This window comes from Micropterus salmoides, unplaced genomic scaffold (genome assembly GCF_014851395.1).
Source record: "Micropterus salmoides isolate LMB-PRFRI ecotype aquatic unplaced genomic scaffold, ASM1485139v1 Ms_hic_scaffold_3187, whole genome shotgun sequence".
Classification (NCBI taxonomy): Eukaryota; Metazoa; Chordata; class Actinopteri; order Centrarchiformes; family Centrarchidae; genus Micropterus; species Micropterus salmoides.
The window spans coordinates 40,577-55,281 of NW_024042470.1; the positions used below are offsets into that span (position 1 = coordinate 40,577).

The following is a 14,705-nucleotide window of genomic DNA, read 5'->3' on the forward strand; positions in this document are numbered from 1 at the left end:
GGACTTAATTTGTTTTAGTTGAATGACTGCAGTACAGCAGTATTCCACTTCAAAGGGAGAAAGTTCAGTGTCTTTATTTGCCATGTTCGCCCATATTCTGATAAAATTTTGCCTTTTTTGTTCTTGTGTTTGACAATTTAAAAGTTTAATTTTAGTTTAAGGCCATGTGCATTGCTTTTTATCTGCATATTGTGCAGCTATAATAATACCATGGCTGCAGTAGTAGATATTCATGGGCAGAAATAAAAGCAGACCAAATCTTCTCTCTGACCTCCTTAAACCACCATTAGACTGTTTCAAATGTGACTGCCTGACTGAACAAGGCAGTTTTCAGAAAATTAGTTTCTATTTAGAGTAAAATCAATTCTACAGAGACAGTGAGATTGCCAATCAATGTACTTATCATGCTCAAGAGCTTAATGTTGGCTAAGGCAGAATAATGATGTCCTGCTCGTCACCAGTCTTATATGCAATTTCGTATCTGAACTGAAGGATCACAATGATCTAAAGTCAGTTCTTATTCTATTGGAAAACGCTTGAAAAGACCCAGTTTGTACAAATCCCCCAACTTTTGTATCTTTGTGTACTAATACTCTGATTAATGCTCTAATCCTTGTCGAGAAGAGATCTGAACAGAAACATGTTTTTGCTGATTGAGCTTTTAGCACAAGTGGCCATACTGCTTCACAGAACTTCCCACTTTTCTCATGATTTAAGCAGTAGTGGAGGAAGTATTCAAATCCTTTACTTATACCACACTGTAAAAATATACCAGATGTTTTATATATATATATATATATATATTTATGTCATTAGATGATTATTACCCATGCATGAACGTAAAAGCAGGATTTTACTGTTTTAGTTGTTTGAGGTGGAGATCATTTTGAACTATTTTGTATCAGACTGCGACTAATTTATTTTCAGTATGGATTTGTCTGCTTTGATTATTTTCATGATTAATCTATTGTAATAATATTTCACTCTGAATTGTAGCGGAGTAGAATGTGACATAAAAAAGTAAAACACAAGTACCTCTAATTACAATACTAACACTACAGTACTTGAGTAAATGTACACTGCTCAAAAAAAATAAAGGTAACACTAAAATAACGCATCCTAGATCTGAATGAATGAAATAATCTCATTAAATACTCCTTTCTTTACATAGTTGAATGTGCTGACAACAAAATCACACAAAAATTATCAATGGAAATCAAATTTATCAACCCATGGAGGTCTGGATTTAAGTCACTCAAAATCAAAGTGAAAAGCCACACTACAGGCCGATCCAACTTCGATGTAATGTCCTTTAAAACAATCAAAATGAGGCTCAGTAGTGTGTGTGGCCTCCACGTGTCTGTATGACCTCCCTACAACGCCTGGGCATGCTCCTGATGAGGTGGCGGATGGTCTCCTGAGGGATCTCCTCCCAGACCTGGACTAAAGCATCCACGGATGGAGCGAGACATGATGTCCCAGATGTGCTCAATTGGATTCAGGTCTGGGGAACAGGCAGGCCAGTCCATAGCATCAATACCTTCCTCTTGCAGGAACTGCTGACACACTCCAGCCACATGAGGTCTAGCATTGTGTTGCATTAGGAGGAACCCAGGGCCAACCGCACCAGCATATGGTCTCACAAGGGGTCTGAGGATCTCATCTCGGTACCTAACGGCAGTCAGGCTACCTCTGGCGAGCACATGGAGGGCTGTGCCCCCCAAAGAAATGCCACCCCACACCATTACTGACCACCGCCAAACCGGTCATGCTGGAGGATGTTGCAGGCAGCAGAACGTTCTCCACGGCGTCTCCAGACTCTGTCACGTCTGTCACATGTGCTCAGTGTGAACCTGCTTTCATCTGTGAAGAGCACAGGGCACCAGTGGCGAATTTGCAAATCTTGGTGTTTTCTGGCAAACGTCCTGCACAGTGTTGGGCTGTAAGCACAACCCCCACCTGTGGACGTCGGGCCTCATACCACCCTCATGGAGGATATTTCTGACCGTTTGAGCAGACATATGCACATTTGTGGCCTGCTGGAGGTCATTTTGCAGGGCTCTGGCAGTGCTCCTCCTGCTCCTCCTTGCACAAAGGCGGTGGTAGCGGTCCTGCTGCTGGGTTGTTGCCCTCCTACGGCCTCCTCCACGTCTCCTGATGTACTGACTTGTCTCCTGGTAACGCCTACCACTAGAGTGAAAGCACCGCCAGCATTCAAAAGTGACCAAAACATCAGCCAGGAAGCATAGGAACTGAGAAGTGGTCCTGCAGAACCACTCCTTTATTGGGGGTGTCTTGCTAATTGCCTATAATTTCCACCTGTTGTCTATTCCATTTGCAACAGCATGTGAAATTGATTGTCAATCAGTGTTGCTTCCTAAGTGGACAGTTTGATTTCACAGGAGTGTGATTGACTTGGAGTTACAGTGCAAGTGTTCCCTTTATTTTTTTGAGCAGTGTACTTAGGCCCCATCCACACTACTCCGTTTTAGTTTACAAACGGAGAATCATAACGAATACGATCTCCGTTTCCAAACTTCTCCCTTTTAGGTCTTCTTTTTTTCTTCGTTGTAGTCTGGACGGGAGGTGCAAATGTAGCAAAAGGTCTCCGTTTTAATTCGAAAACGCAGTAGTGTGTCAGAGTTACATTCCACCACTGGATTTAAGGTATTCAAATTATGCAGATGGAGAAACTAAAACAGTTTGTGACCCAAGTTTGATATTATTCTCCTTCATTCCAACATTAACATAAGCGCACCAGTGTTTATAGAGCAGAGAACGAAACCAACGAGCTGAGTTGGAGATTGATTGTATTTTCTCAGCGCCTCCTGTTGCCACTGCTGCCCACAGCCAATCTGTTCTTGTTCCTTCCCAGACTAAATCCTCGGCTCTTAGTCAAGCTGAAAGGATGAGGTTTGGAGGGAAGATGGCTTCGTCTAAAAGAGGCATTGTGTCCTTAGGAATGTCCGGCTTCTGTTGTTTGGCTTTGCTTAAAGCGCATCTTTGCCTTTCTCCCACTTCCTCGAGAGGTTTTTAACTCATGTTTTGCATGAGATTTCCATGGCTGATGAGCCTCCTTCCTGCCCGCCTATTCCTGGTTTTGTGTCTGACTCTGCTGCTCGCTCTCTAGTTTACTCTTAGTTTGTGTCCTACACTGATCATTTAGGGGACTAATTTTCAACATTCATTCTTTAATTTCTCTGTGAGCATCGTACCAGTTCCTCACTGATATCATGACACACAGTTGGCTGCACGCTAGAGCTAACAGCTTAAAAAAAATTCCCAAATTGTCACACCACCTCTATCTGCCTCTGTCTGTCCTCTCACCTTTGAAACTGTCCCTCTTTTTTCTTTCTTTCTAGCCGGAGAACATCATGCTGCTGAACCGCTCAGTGCCTCACCCGCGCATCAAGCTCATTGACTTTGGCCTGGCCCACAAGATAGATTTTGGCAATGATTTTAAAAACATTTTTGGAACTCCAGAATTTGTAGGTCAGTATCTGTGTGTGTGTGTGTGTGTGTGTGTGTGTGTGTGTGTGTGTGTGTGTGTGTGTGTGTGTGAAGAATCATGTTCTTGATCTGCATCTAGTTTTATGTTTCATTGAACATATTCTGTCGTGATGAGTTTGTGCAGATAAAGTCTCTATGTTTCTACTATAGATACACATGCACACACACGCACACTTACTGCACCACCCTGTTTTCCTGGCGTTATCCCAGGGGTTGCGTATTGTGAGAGCAGGTGCCAATTGTGCCATGGGGACTAAGTGAGAGAGACCTGATAATAGACTGGAGATTACCAGAGCTGCTCCTTCTTGCCAACTCAAACACACACACACACACTTAGACACATCAGTGGCTGTATCCCATCTCCCCTCACCTTTTTGCCCGGGGCAGCCGCCAACACTCCCAATCTCCCCCTGCCCAGTGCCAGTACCCACTACCAGCACCATCCAGGCCAGAGCCTGATTCCAGTTCAGCGGGTGGCAGCAGTTAAATGGTGTAAATAAAGATCAAGTGGCAGAAAGCCAAAATTATGAGTCGGTTAGGTGATGCTGGAAGACAGGCTTAGGCACTCTGAAATTGATTGAAAAAATGTAAATGATTAGGGAAAGTACATTATAAGTTCATGGCAAAAATGAATTATCAGTCTTTTGCATTTGCCTTTCCAGCATGGGGGTTAGTAGTTGTACTCCATGAGGCAAAGGGACTGTGTGAGGTGAAGAGGACAGGTGCACACCGTTAGGCAAAGGGAAGTCACTTATTGTAGTTTGGCCTGCTGATTTGGCCTGTTTACCAACACAGCAGTAACTGCGACACTTAGGTCATGAAGGCAATCAAGGTGACTTCAATCCTTTTGCTCCCAATTGATGTAATTTGCGTCAAAATCACGCTCCATCTGAGTCATAACATGTGTGCGACAAATTTTTAGATTCAGTGTGATGTACACTTCCAAATCATTATCTCTGACATTCATTAAAAATAAAACATTCACTCTTCATTACTCTAGAACTTACCTGAGTATCGTCACGTTTTTAAGCTTTCTTCAGTGTTAAAGTAAGGGGGACACTGCAAACAGGAAAGGCTAATAGCTAATTCAGCAAACTTTTTATTGGTGTCAGTTTTCCAAAATGTTTATATCCCCCAAATCCCCTTAGTTATGGGAACTTTAGTTTCAACACTTAAAGCATGATTGTCTCTTAAATAGAAGTAAGACATAGAAATATGATAGGAGCAACAAAATCCATTAATATTAACTAAATGTCAGCGGGGGTGCAATTGCCTCCTGTCTCCCATAGAAGTCCATCTATCCATCCATCGTCAGCCGCTTATCCTACATGTGACAATCCCAGCTTACATTGGGCAAAAGGCGGGGTACACCCTGAACAGGTTGCCAGTCCATCGCAGGGCCACACATAGACAAACAACCACGCACACCTAAGGACAATTTTGGAGACACCAATCAACCTAGCCTGCATGTCTTTGGATGGTGGGAGGAAACCAGTGCACCCGTAGAGAACCCACTTCTTGCTGTGAGGAGACAGTGCTAACCACTGCACCTGTTTTGTCTAAATTTGATCAGAAATGAATGTACTGATTCACTTTGAGTTACTCACACATCTGAGGACATGTGACAAGAGCAAAGAATATAATCACAGTTCTGGCAGGTGTGATTTAAAAAAAACCTGTGAAATGTGATAACACGCTCAAACAAAACATTGGAGGAAAAAAACAAGTCGCTAAATTAGTTAGGGAAAAGAAATCAGAGAAATGTAAAGGTAAAGTTAGTGTATGTGTGCGTGTGTGTGTGAGTCCTGTGCATGTTGACCTAATTAGTAGTAATATTCCATTTTGTGCATTTGCGTTGCAGCTCCAGAAGTTGTCAACTATGAACCTTTGGGCCTGGAGGCAGACATGTGGTGAGTACATAAAAACTCAGTCTGCTCTACAATGACCATTACGTATATAAGCTTTTTGCATTTGTTCTAATTTAAGAAGAGCATCTGCTGTTAAGTAAATATGTTTTGCATGATGCACTGCTGTCAAAATGCACAAGAGATTTATTGTGTGACGTGAAAAATATCTCCTCTTTCTCCCTGCCTCTGCTCAGGAGCGTCGGTGTGATAACCTACATCCTGTAAGTATCAGAAAAGCCGTCAGAGATGACGGATAATTGTGTGAAATGTGAAACATGCACAAATCAAAAACCCGCCGGGTTATTACAACAGCGCCCTTCACCTCTATGTTCTTAAAAGCCCAGGGCGCCGTCACTTGCTAAACATGACAGTCAATCAGAATGTTTGTTGAGACGTGAAGAGGTTACTGGCTGACCTCTCTGTTGTTGAACTCACTGAAGTGTACGCTGTTTGTCATGAATAAAGTAGCAGCCTGCAGCATGGACCACCGAGCATTAAAACTGCATTTTGAGTGTGATGCTGTTCCAGAAGTTGCGTGAACATTATTTCTCTGATATTTGCTTCTTATTAAATATCCAATGCGTGAGTCTTTATGGATCGCATCAGAGAGGCTTCTTTCTGATTATGGCTACATCAAACTGTGAAACCTGCAGTTACTGTTAGTTTTACTCTCTTTTCATATTGTTGTATTCATTAACTTGGTTTTTTGTAGTTTACTTCATTTAAAGGCCATGTTGAACAATAATATGTTGTTTTGGAGTCAGTGGTGGAAAGTAAAGTACAATTTATTCAAGTACTGTACAACTTTGAGATACTTGTACTTTCCATTTTATGCTACTTTATACTTCTTCACTACATTTTGGACTTTCTCTACTGCATTTTAATGAATAGCTGTAGTTACTATTTACTTTGCAGATTCAGATTATTAAAAATATAATCAACAAATAAATTTTGATGTATAATTACAAAATAAACTAAACCCAACAGGAGGTGTTCAAACTCTCTTATCTAGTTCTCTATCAAGCTTTTCACATTTAAATTAGTATGAACACAGTCGAAGAACAACGCTGTCAAACTCCTTTCGGAAGCTGAAACATTTCCTCTCAATGCTTTATAAAATCATAAAGCGTTTGAGCTGTAAATGGCTTTTTTAAAATCTGGATTATGCCTGTTTTTAATCTATTTTTTAATATTCAAAATAAACACTCCCAAATCCCAGATTTCTTTAAAAAAATCCAATATAAATATAGCTGCAAGCGGCAATGATTGGGATCCAAGCAAGTCACTCATAGACCTCATAGACCAATCATTTCCAATTTTTTTTGCTCAGCAAAGCATGGACCGAGCATCTGAACAGACGCTTTAAGTTTGGTTACAATAGCTTAAGCCAATTTTGATTTACGGGCATTCATGTAAAATTGAACGTAAAGATACAAAGTAAAAATTTATGGGAAAAAAAACAGATTGACGTATAAAAATTCTTGATCAGCAACGTATATGATAATAAGTTTTGGAGAACAGTGCTAAAAAGTCACGAGGTCTATGAGTGCCTTTTTCCCCTCAGTAGTGGGTGGAATTGGCAATCCCCCCTGCCAATTTTGGTGAGTTTTCGTGCAGTAGTTTTTGCTGCACAAACTGTTTTAGCGGAAAGGAGGAAAGAATAATGAGTAAAACAATAGGGCTCCAGCAGCTTTGGTGCTTGGATCCCTAATGAACTATAAATAGCTTTAGGCAGCCAGATACCAGTCTAGCTAACTGACTCTGGACTTGAACAAGGTCTGGTAAGACTTCTTTGATCTTGTCGGCATGTTGTGCAGGTACTGAAGGGGATCTGACCTCAGAACAGAAGCCCTGATTCGATATTCCCCCTTTGAATCTGTGTGTGTGTGTGTGTGTGTGTTGTGTGTGTGTGTGTGTATGTATGTATATATATGTATGTATATATATATATATATATATATATATATATATATATATATATATATATATATATATATATATATATATAAAATACAACTCACTTTAATGACCACACTACTTTAGAGGCTGTTATACTAAAGTCTCACTTTGATAACTTTTTTGCATATAACTCTGTTAAACAATTGATCTTTAAAACAACCATGTTCTACAGCCAAGGACTTTCATTGAACTAGCGAGTGTTCTTGAAGCAGTGCAGATATGTCAGCACAGTTTAATTCAGCAGCGAGAGAAAGGTTCATACCCTCGACGACCCACAGATCAACTGCTGTTGGCTCTTGATGGTGCTGTCCTCCTCCTCTTTATTCCCAGCTACAAGGTTTCCAGAGCTCCCACACACCTTTATCCTTCAGAGAGACACCTACACGAAGCCAAACACAGAGCGTTAGCGCAAATTAGGTGCATTTTCTCGCACAAACATGCTGAGCGCTCCTGCCAAAACACAGAGGTAAATGCCACTACAAATCTTATTTATTTATTACATAATAAGTAGCTGCATACATTACACGCTTAATTTTAGAGGAGTAATATGTAGGTGCTGTTAAAATTATGCATCATTTTGTCTCTAGTACACATGCACACATAGCCGACATACAGTACGCACACGATCTTTGTTCATGCTGTCCACCCACACAGTTGTCACAGCTCTGCCTGGCAAGTTAGAAAATAGATTGTTCACTGCCTATTTTCACAGCCGAGCAACAGTGAGGTGCACTTACTGCTCATCTCCTTTTGGAAAAAAAAAACAATGTGAGGGGGGAAAAAATGGTATATGGGAGTAATTCAGTAAGCGAATTGGTATGATTTTGGCGAGCATCTCCAAACCCTTATTGGGAGTATTCTGCATGAGTGCTGACCCGATTGCCACAGTGTAATGAAAGCTGCACAAAAAGATACTACAGTTTTCCATTTTTATGAGAGTTTGAAAGACTTGTTAACCTGACATAATGTGGGTAAATGTGGTGAATCAGCGAGTGGTGCTGCAACTTTGTGCTCTGCCGGAGCCCTAATTTGGGTTTTAGGTAGGTAAATATGGGTATAGTTCAGCATAAAAATTGAGCATACTGCATCTTGAAGTCTCATTTGGGAAGCAAACTGAGGATAATATGTTGCCACAGAAGCCTGATTAAATTTTGTTTTCCCGCCTGGCTTAATGAAGAACTGCCTTGATTACTTGTTTGTTTTGAGCAGCTGCACCTTATGCAGTCGATAATTTCATACATTTCAACCGACATGAGGTTGACGTTCTCTATGTCTGTCCCAGTTGGCAAGTTAATTAGTGGCTGGTGCTGAAGAGCTGGAGAGGTGTCGGTTGAGAAGGGGAAGGTCTGTCACGACTGGTGTTTGGTTTAACTGCCTGAGCTCTAAGAGCCTTGAGACCTCATCCAACATGCATGACCGTTCAGCCCTTGTGCGTGCATGCGCTGTGTCTTGGTTTGACCATTAAGACATGCTTTTGTCCCGTGCTGGTGCGCACCAATATCTCCTTACTACATCTGCTTATTTTTATGTGCGCGTTCAATTGAAAGGTGTGAAAGTGCGTTAAAATTCCTGTACTCCACACAAACCCCTCGCATTTCCATGGAACTGAGAGCTGTCCAGCTGGTTTTCCTCTGATAGTGTTTGAGTAACACACCAAATAATTATTTATTTATTTATTTATTTATAGAGCGCTTTCAATCAAAGTGCATTACAAAAAGAATGCAAATACAAACAGTACAATAAAAATTTTAATTGAAACACTAAAAAGTAAATGCCACTATACAAAGACATCAAGGATAAACGAACATTTAGGACTCATACGCAGAAGTGAACAAGTAGGTCTTAAGCATATGCAATACTTCAGATTGATAGCAAGGCTTGACTAATGAGTCACCGTTAGTTGCTACGCTGCTTTGTAATCATATTCCCACGTCAACGAGGAGTAACGTCTAAGTTTTGGTTTTGAGGGCCAAAGCTAATCAGCAGCGTGTGAGTTAGTGTTTGAACTGAAAGCCAATTTCTTCCCTTTTGCTTTGATTACAAGACCCAGCGGGCGGGGCAAGTTAAACCAGAGAGCATTGCTGTAGACTGGAGGTTCTAAAAGCTGTTGAGTTGATGAAAGCAATACATGTAGAGCTTTACATGCAATCAATCAATCAATGTAAAATTATCTTGGGACTGGATTGTCTTCATTATACCTTTGCTAAACAGCAGTCAGTGTGTACACCTCTAACATTGTTGTTTTCCCCATCTTGCAGTCTGAGTGGTGCATCTCCTTTCCTGGGTGACAACAAGCAGGAGACTCTGGCCAACGTGTCGGCCGTGGACTACACGTTTGACGAGGAGTTCTTCAGTAACACCAGCGCCCTGGCCAAAGAGTTCATAGCAAGACTCCTTGTCAAAGATCCCAAGTATGTATGACACCTCTGTGATATTTGAGACAGGAATTGAAAAACATCTGCTTCAGGCGGTGACTTTGAGGGTATCAAGTAGATGCTCTCTAATGTATAGTTACAGCACTGCGTGAGCTGGATGGGAAAAAATTTAGACAGTTTCCAAAAAGAGTGAAGTAGGGATTGTTATTTTCATACAATTTGTTATTGTGTAGGTTCTTTTTATGAATCGATAAGTCTAAATAAAAATTGTGTAGCCTTTTTATGTGCACTTCGATGCTCTCATTTGTGCTGTATTACATCTCTACATGTGCCACGCACCGACGAAAGACAGATTTCCATTATTGCCTGCATTACATGGGCTATAAAGTTTTGAACGTTTTTAAAATGTGACAAAATAGTGAAATGTGCTCATCGCAATTTCCCGCAGTCCAAGCTGAAGTCTTCAATTCACTTGTTTTGTCCAACCAATAGTTCAGAGAATCTCTCACATTTCTGGTTGATGTCTGCACATTTGGTTCTGTTGCAAAAACCCAATTTATTAAGTAAGAAACAAAGACCTTCATCAGATCTCTGCTAATGCCTCTGACATTGTGTTTTGTATTTTGCATCCAGCAGTTGTATTGTTGTAGTGTGCTTAAATGATGAATCAAAAGGAATTCATTTTCTGCCAGTCAAATAAAAGATTAATCAGCTAATCTTTGCAGCACAAGAGTGAACCTATCAGTCAATTCAACTCACAGGAAAATGCTTTGAGACTCAGATAAATGTTCAACTTTCTTTCTAAAATTCCATAAATCCATTTTGGCAAATCACTCTTTGAAGTTCATCTTTCTGAGTACATCTGGAACAAGAGTGTCAACTTGGGACTTCAAATTACTAAGACAACAGCTGTTTGCCAATTGGATTGGATTTTTTAAAACTCTAAAAAGATGACAATAAAATGTTATATAGGCGCACAGCAGATATTCCAAATAAAACTCCCCTGTCACTAGAGACAATTGGGTACCTTAAACTGTGAACTTCTCTCTTTCATTACCGAGCTTTTACTACGCTCTCCTTCTGTTTCTTCAGAACAATGGAGCGAGAGCGAGGGGGTTAACTGGTGTGAATAATTATGGGTGTGGAGATAACTTCATTTAGAGGATCAAGTAAGAACAGAGACCGTAAAGGGCGGGCTGCTTTAAACAGTGGGCGAAAGAGGACAGTGACTTTACAAACTTCAACTAATGGGGCTTTTAGAAATCCCCGACCGAGTGCATCAAAATAGAACGGCTTTTAATTGATCTACATTGTGAGCGGATATGGATCCACTCTGTAGACAGGATGATGAATGAAGATTCCCTAAAAGAAGACACGCATTACTGTTTAATAATCACCATGACACCAGATGGCACCAGCAAAGCTGCTGTTCACTGTGATTATACCAGTGAATTTGTTAACTTTGTTTTTACTTTGCGTCATGTATGTGTGAGCACAGTTGGAAACCGGGATGTGGTAGTGAACAGACGTGGACTGGAGGAAGTGGTGGGCGTACTGGACCACACCAGTTTCCCTAATGGGTTTTATTGGCTTATGTTGAAACAAAACAATGTCTTGTTGTTTTCATTGTTAGTTTATAGTCTTTGTGATAAGGGAAGTGGCGTCTGTGCTTCTTAGTTCCCTAAACGACTGGCTTGACTTTTATTTAATGTCAGATGGTAATCGACTATACTGTAGATTATTGACATTCAGAGCGTTAGGCTGTTAATCAAATATAATCCCTGTGTGATGGAGTGCTGACTTTATGTTTTGAAACCATCCTGTCCGTTAAGATGTACGTATCCGGGGAAATAGTAAACAAATTGATTTGTCTCAATACCTTTTATTTGAGGTGGCGTTTAAGAGAAGTATGAAGTGTTTCAAAAAGGAAATGAGATGTTTTACGTCAACAAAGGTCAACATAAAAAAGATTAGGTCATCACATTATTTTTTTTTGTTGTATGAATTTTCTAAATTAAATTTAAACCCTAATTGTGTTTGAGGGGAGGTTGTTATTTACACAGTGGCAACGATGGCCAGTTTAAGCAATGGATCCATGAGTTTGATGGCTTATTAAACATCAAAACACTGGGACACATGTTGAACTCGATTTCACTTTGTTAGAAACTAGAGGAAAAAACAACTTCTTTACTCTTAAGGTGTAGGAGAGTTTATGGTGATTCGATGACTGTAGACTGTACATTTTTTCACAGCTTGATGGGAGTGGCATTTTGTTATGTCCATCTGCACACAGCTGTGTCAGTGTAATCCCTCGTTCAACTTGTCCACTGCTCTCATGGACTGCTGACAGTAATCACTGTTTCTGACTATGACCAGGAGGACAGTTGCATATCAATTACAGGTGCATCTCAAAAAAACTGAAGATCGTGGAAAAGTTTGTTGTGATCACCAGAACCAGACTGAGAGAGTAAAGACTCAGAAACCTTTGAAGGTGTTTTGAGTAGCTGTTCTCGGTTCGACATTTCTATATTAGAAATTCTTTTTTCTAAAATTGTACTACATTTTGAGATACTGGAGTTTTGATTTCCGTGAGCTGTAAGCCGTAATCATCAAGATTAAATCAAAAAAAGGCTTAAAATATTTCATGTGTAATGAATCTAGAATAAATGAAAGTTTGAAGTCCTTTTTGAATTAAAAGACGGAAGAAAATAAACTTTTCCATGATATTCAAATCTTTTGAGACACATGTAAATCTTTTTGTAGATTTAATTGACATTTAAAAAAAAAAAAAAAAAAACCATCTGCTGTCCCTTATAACCTGGTGCTCTCTAAAAGAATAATTTGAAAGTGAAAGAATATCATCTGCGTGTGGGATTAAAGATATCCAATTTAAGTTGCACTTAGTAATTGTGTGTCAAGACACCTTAAAGAAGGCAACTGTGGGGATACTAGTCGATGTCAAGGTCAAGGTGTCTTTATTAGTACCCGAGGGTAAAATTTTGTGCAGACAGGAGACTTTCGGCAATCCATACATAAAAACATCAAAACAAACAATAAGCATAGAACATTATAAAATATCCAAAGCCTAAAACTTCTAAAAGGAACATGGCAGTGTGCCTCTATACCACCACCCCCTAACCCCCACCCTCCTTACCCGCCCGCCCCCCTGGCTAAAACACATAAGGTGCTATACATAACAAAGAGTGTCATCTACTGCTATTTTTATTCATTAATTCTATGGCAGCGGGAACAAAAGTATTCCTGTATCGTTTGGTTCTACACCTAGTGGCAGCAAACCGACATCCAGAGGGGAGGAGCTGAAACTCAGCATGTAAAGGGTGGGAACAGTCTCCAATAATGAAACTCGCCTTATGCTGTAACTGATTGGAATAAAGACCTACAAGGTTGAGTTGAGATTCACCTATGATCTTACTAGCCCACCTAAGAATTTGGTTCAAAGAATTTTTGTTCTTCAAAGACAAATTTCCAAACCAAGATACAAGGGAGAACGACAAGACCGATTCAACAAAAGCATGGTAGAAAAGGATCATCATAGATTTATCAATATGAAATCTGGACAACTTTCTGAGGCAAAACAGACGCTGGTGACCGTTTTACATACAGACTCACAATTTTTTCGAAAGTCAATTTAGAGTCTATGACAGTCCCAAGATATTTGTAGCTTTCTACACAATCCACCGCCTGGTCTTTGATGACCGTAGAGTAATAATTAGAAGCACTGTTTCTAAAATCTATGATCATGTCTTTTGTTTTTTCTATATTTAACTCCAAATAGGATTTGTCACACCAGGAGACAAACTCTTCAATAATAGGACCGTGACCCGATTCACCATCATTTAACTCACAATAACTGTGTCATCAGCATATTTCAGTATCGTTCTGTTTGTATACATGCTTTGGCACATGTTAGTGTACAAAATATAAAATAAGGGTGAAAGAACACAGCCCTGTGGTGAGCCAGTCGATGTACACAGTAAATTTGACAAAATGCCATTTACTCTCACCCTCTGTGTTTAATAGCCTGTTTAATAACCTGCTAACCCATCTTTATTAATGGATTTATTGTTAACCACCCATGAGTGCCTGGAATTTGAATCTTCTGTGCAACACGCCACCTGTAGATGACTTTTACTCTTTAAGATTCAAAATAATTACATTAATAATTGACTATTAAAATGCTGTGTCACATCAGAAAGCAGAGAATGAGATGATGAACTAGCAACTCCTGGAACTGCCAAATATCTAAAGACACTCAACAAATATTTTTCTGCTCCCTTAATTTGTGTACATTTTCTATTTACAGAAAGAGAATGACTATTCAGGACAGCCTCCAGCACCCCTGGATCAAGGTTGGACTCTTTTCGCTGCATGATGGCATCCCTGTTAAATTTAAGTTATAAAATTCACATTTGCATCAGTTAACGTTTAAAAATGTATTTAGTTGAATGTTTCCAAGCCTCAACCAGATATTATACCAAAATATTCAGAAGATTTGGTTATCAATACAGTTGTTGTGTTTGTGAAAACAGCCAAAAGACACTCAACAAGCACTGAGCCGAAAGGAGTCGGCTGTCAACATGGAGAAGTTCAAGAAGTTTGCAGCTCGAAGAAAATGGAAAGTAAGTGTCTCTAACTTTAACACACCCACACTTGAGCTTCAGGAAAGACAATTACTGCATGTTACAACAAAACCTGCCTAGTAACTCATCACTCATTCCCAAAACATTGCACTTTGACAGCTTCTTGCCAAAAAAACCTCCTCAAATGTTGAACTTTTATGTAACCACAATTGCTGCAGTCTCGCCATAACCATCAGATTTACTGCCGGTGCTGCTTTAATGGTCGTCCCCTTGTCTGTTCTGGTTTGTCACGGCTTACCCAGCACTGCTCCCAGTCTGCAAGAAATGATGGGATTGTTTATTCGTGGTGGTTT

General features: G+C 40.0%; 1 protein-coding gene across 1 annotated transcript in view; it reads left to right on the forward strand.

Moving 5' to 3' along the window:
• The window catches only part of LOC119884103 (death-associated protein kinase 1-like), a 30,147-nt gene extending 15,672 nt beyond the window's left edge, over positions 1-14,475 (forward strand). The window contains exons 4-9 of the mRNA XM_038694574.1: positions 3,363-3,492; positions 5,372-5,420; positions 5,612-5,638; positions 9,635-9,787; positions 14,076-14,121; positions 14,302-14,475. Coding sequence (XP_038550502.1) covers positions 3,363-3,492; positions 5,372-5,420; positions 5,612-5,638; positions 9,635-9,787; positions 14,076-14,121; positions 14,302-14,472 — 576 coding nt within the window. The 3' untranslated portion in view covers positions 14,473-14,475. The remainder of the gene's footprint in view (positions 1-3,362; positions 3,493-5,371; positions 5,421-5,611; positions 5,639-9,634; positions 9,788-14,075; positions 14,122-14,301) is intronic.
• The last annotated feature ends 230 nt before the right edge of the window (positions 14,476-14,705 follow it).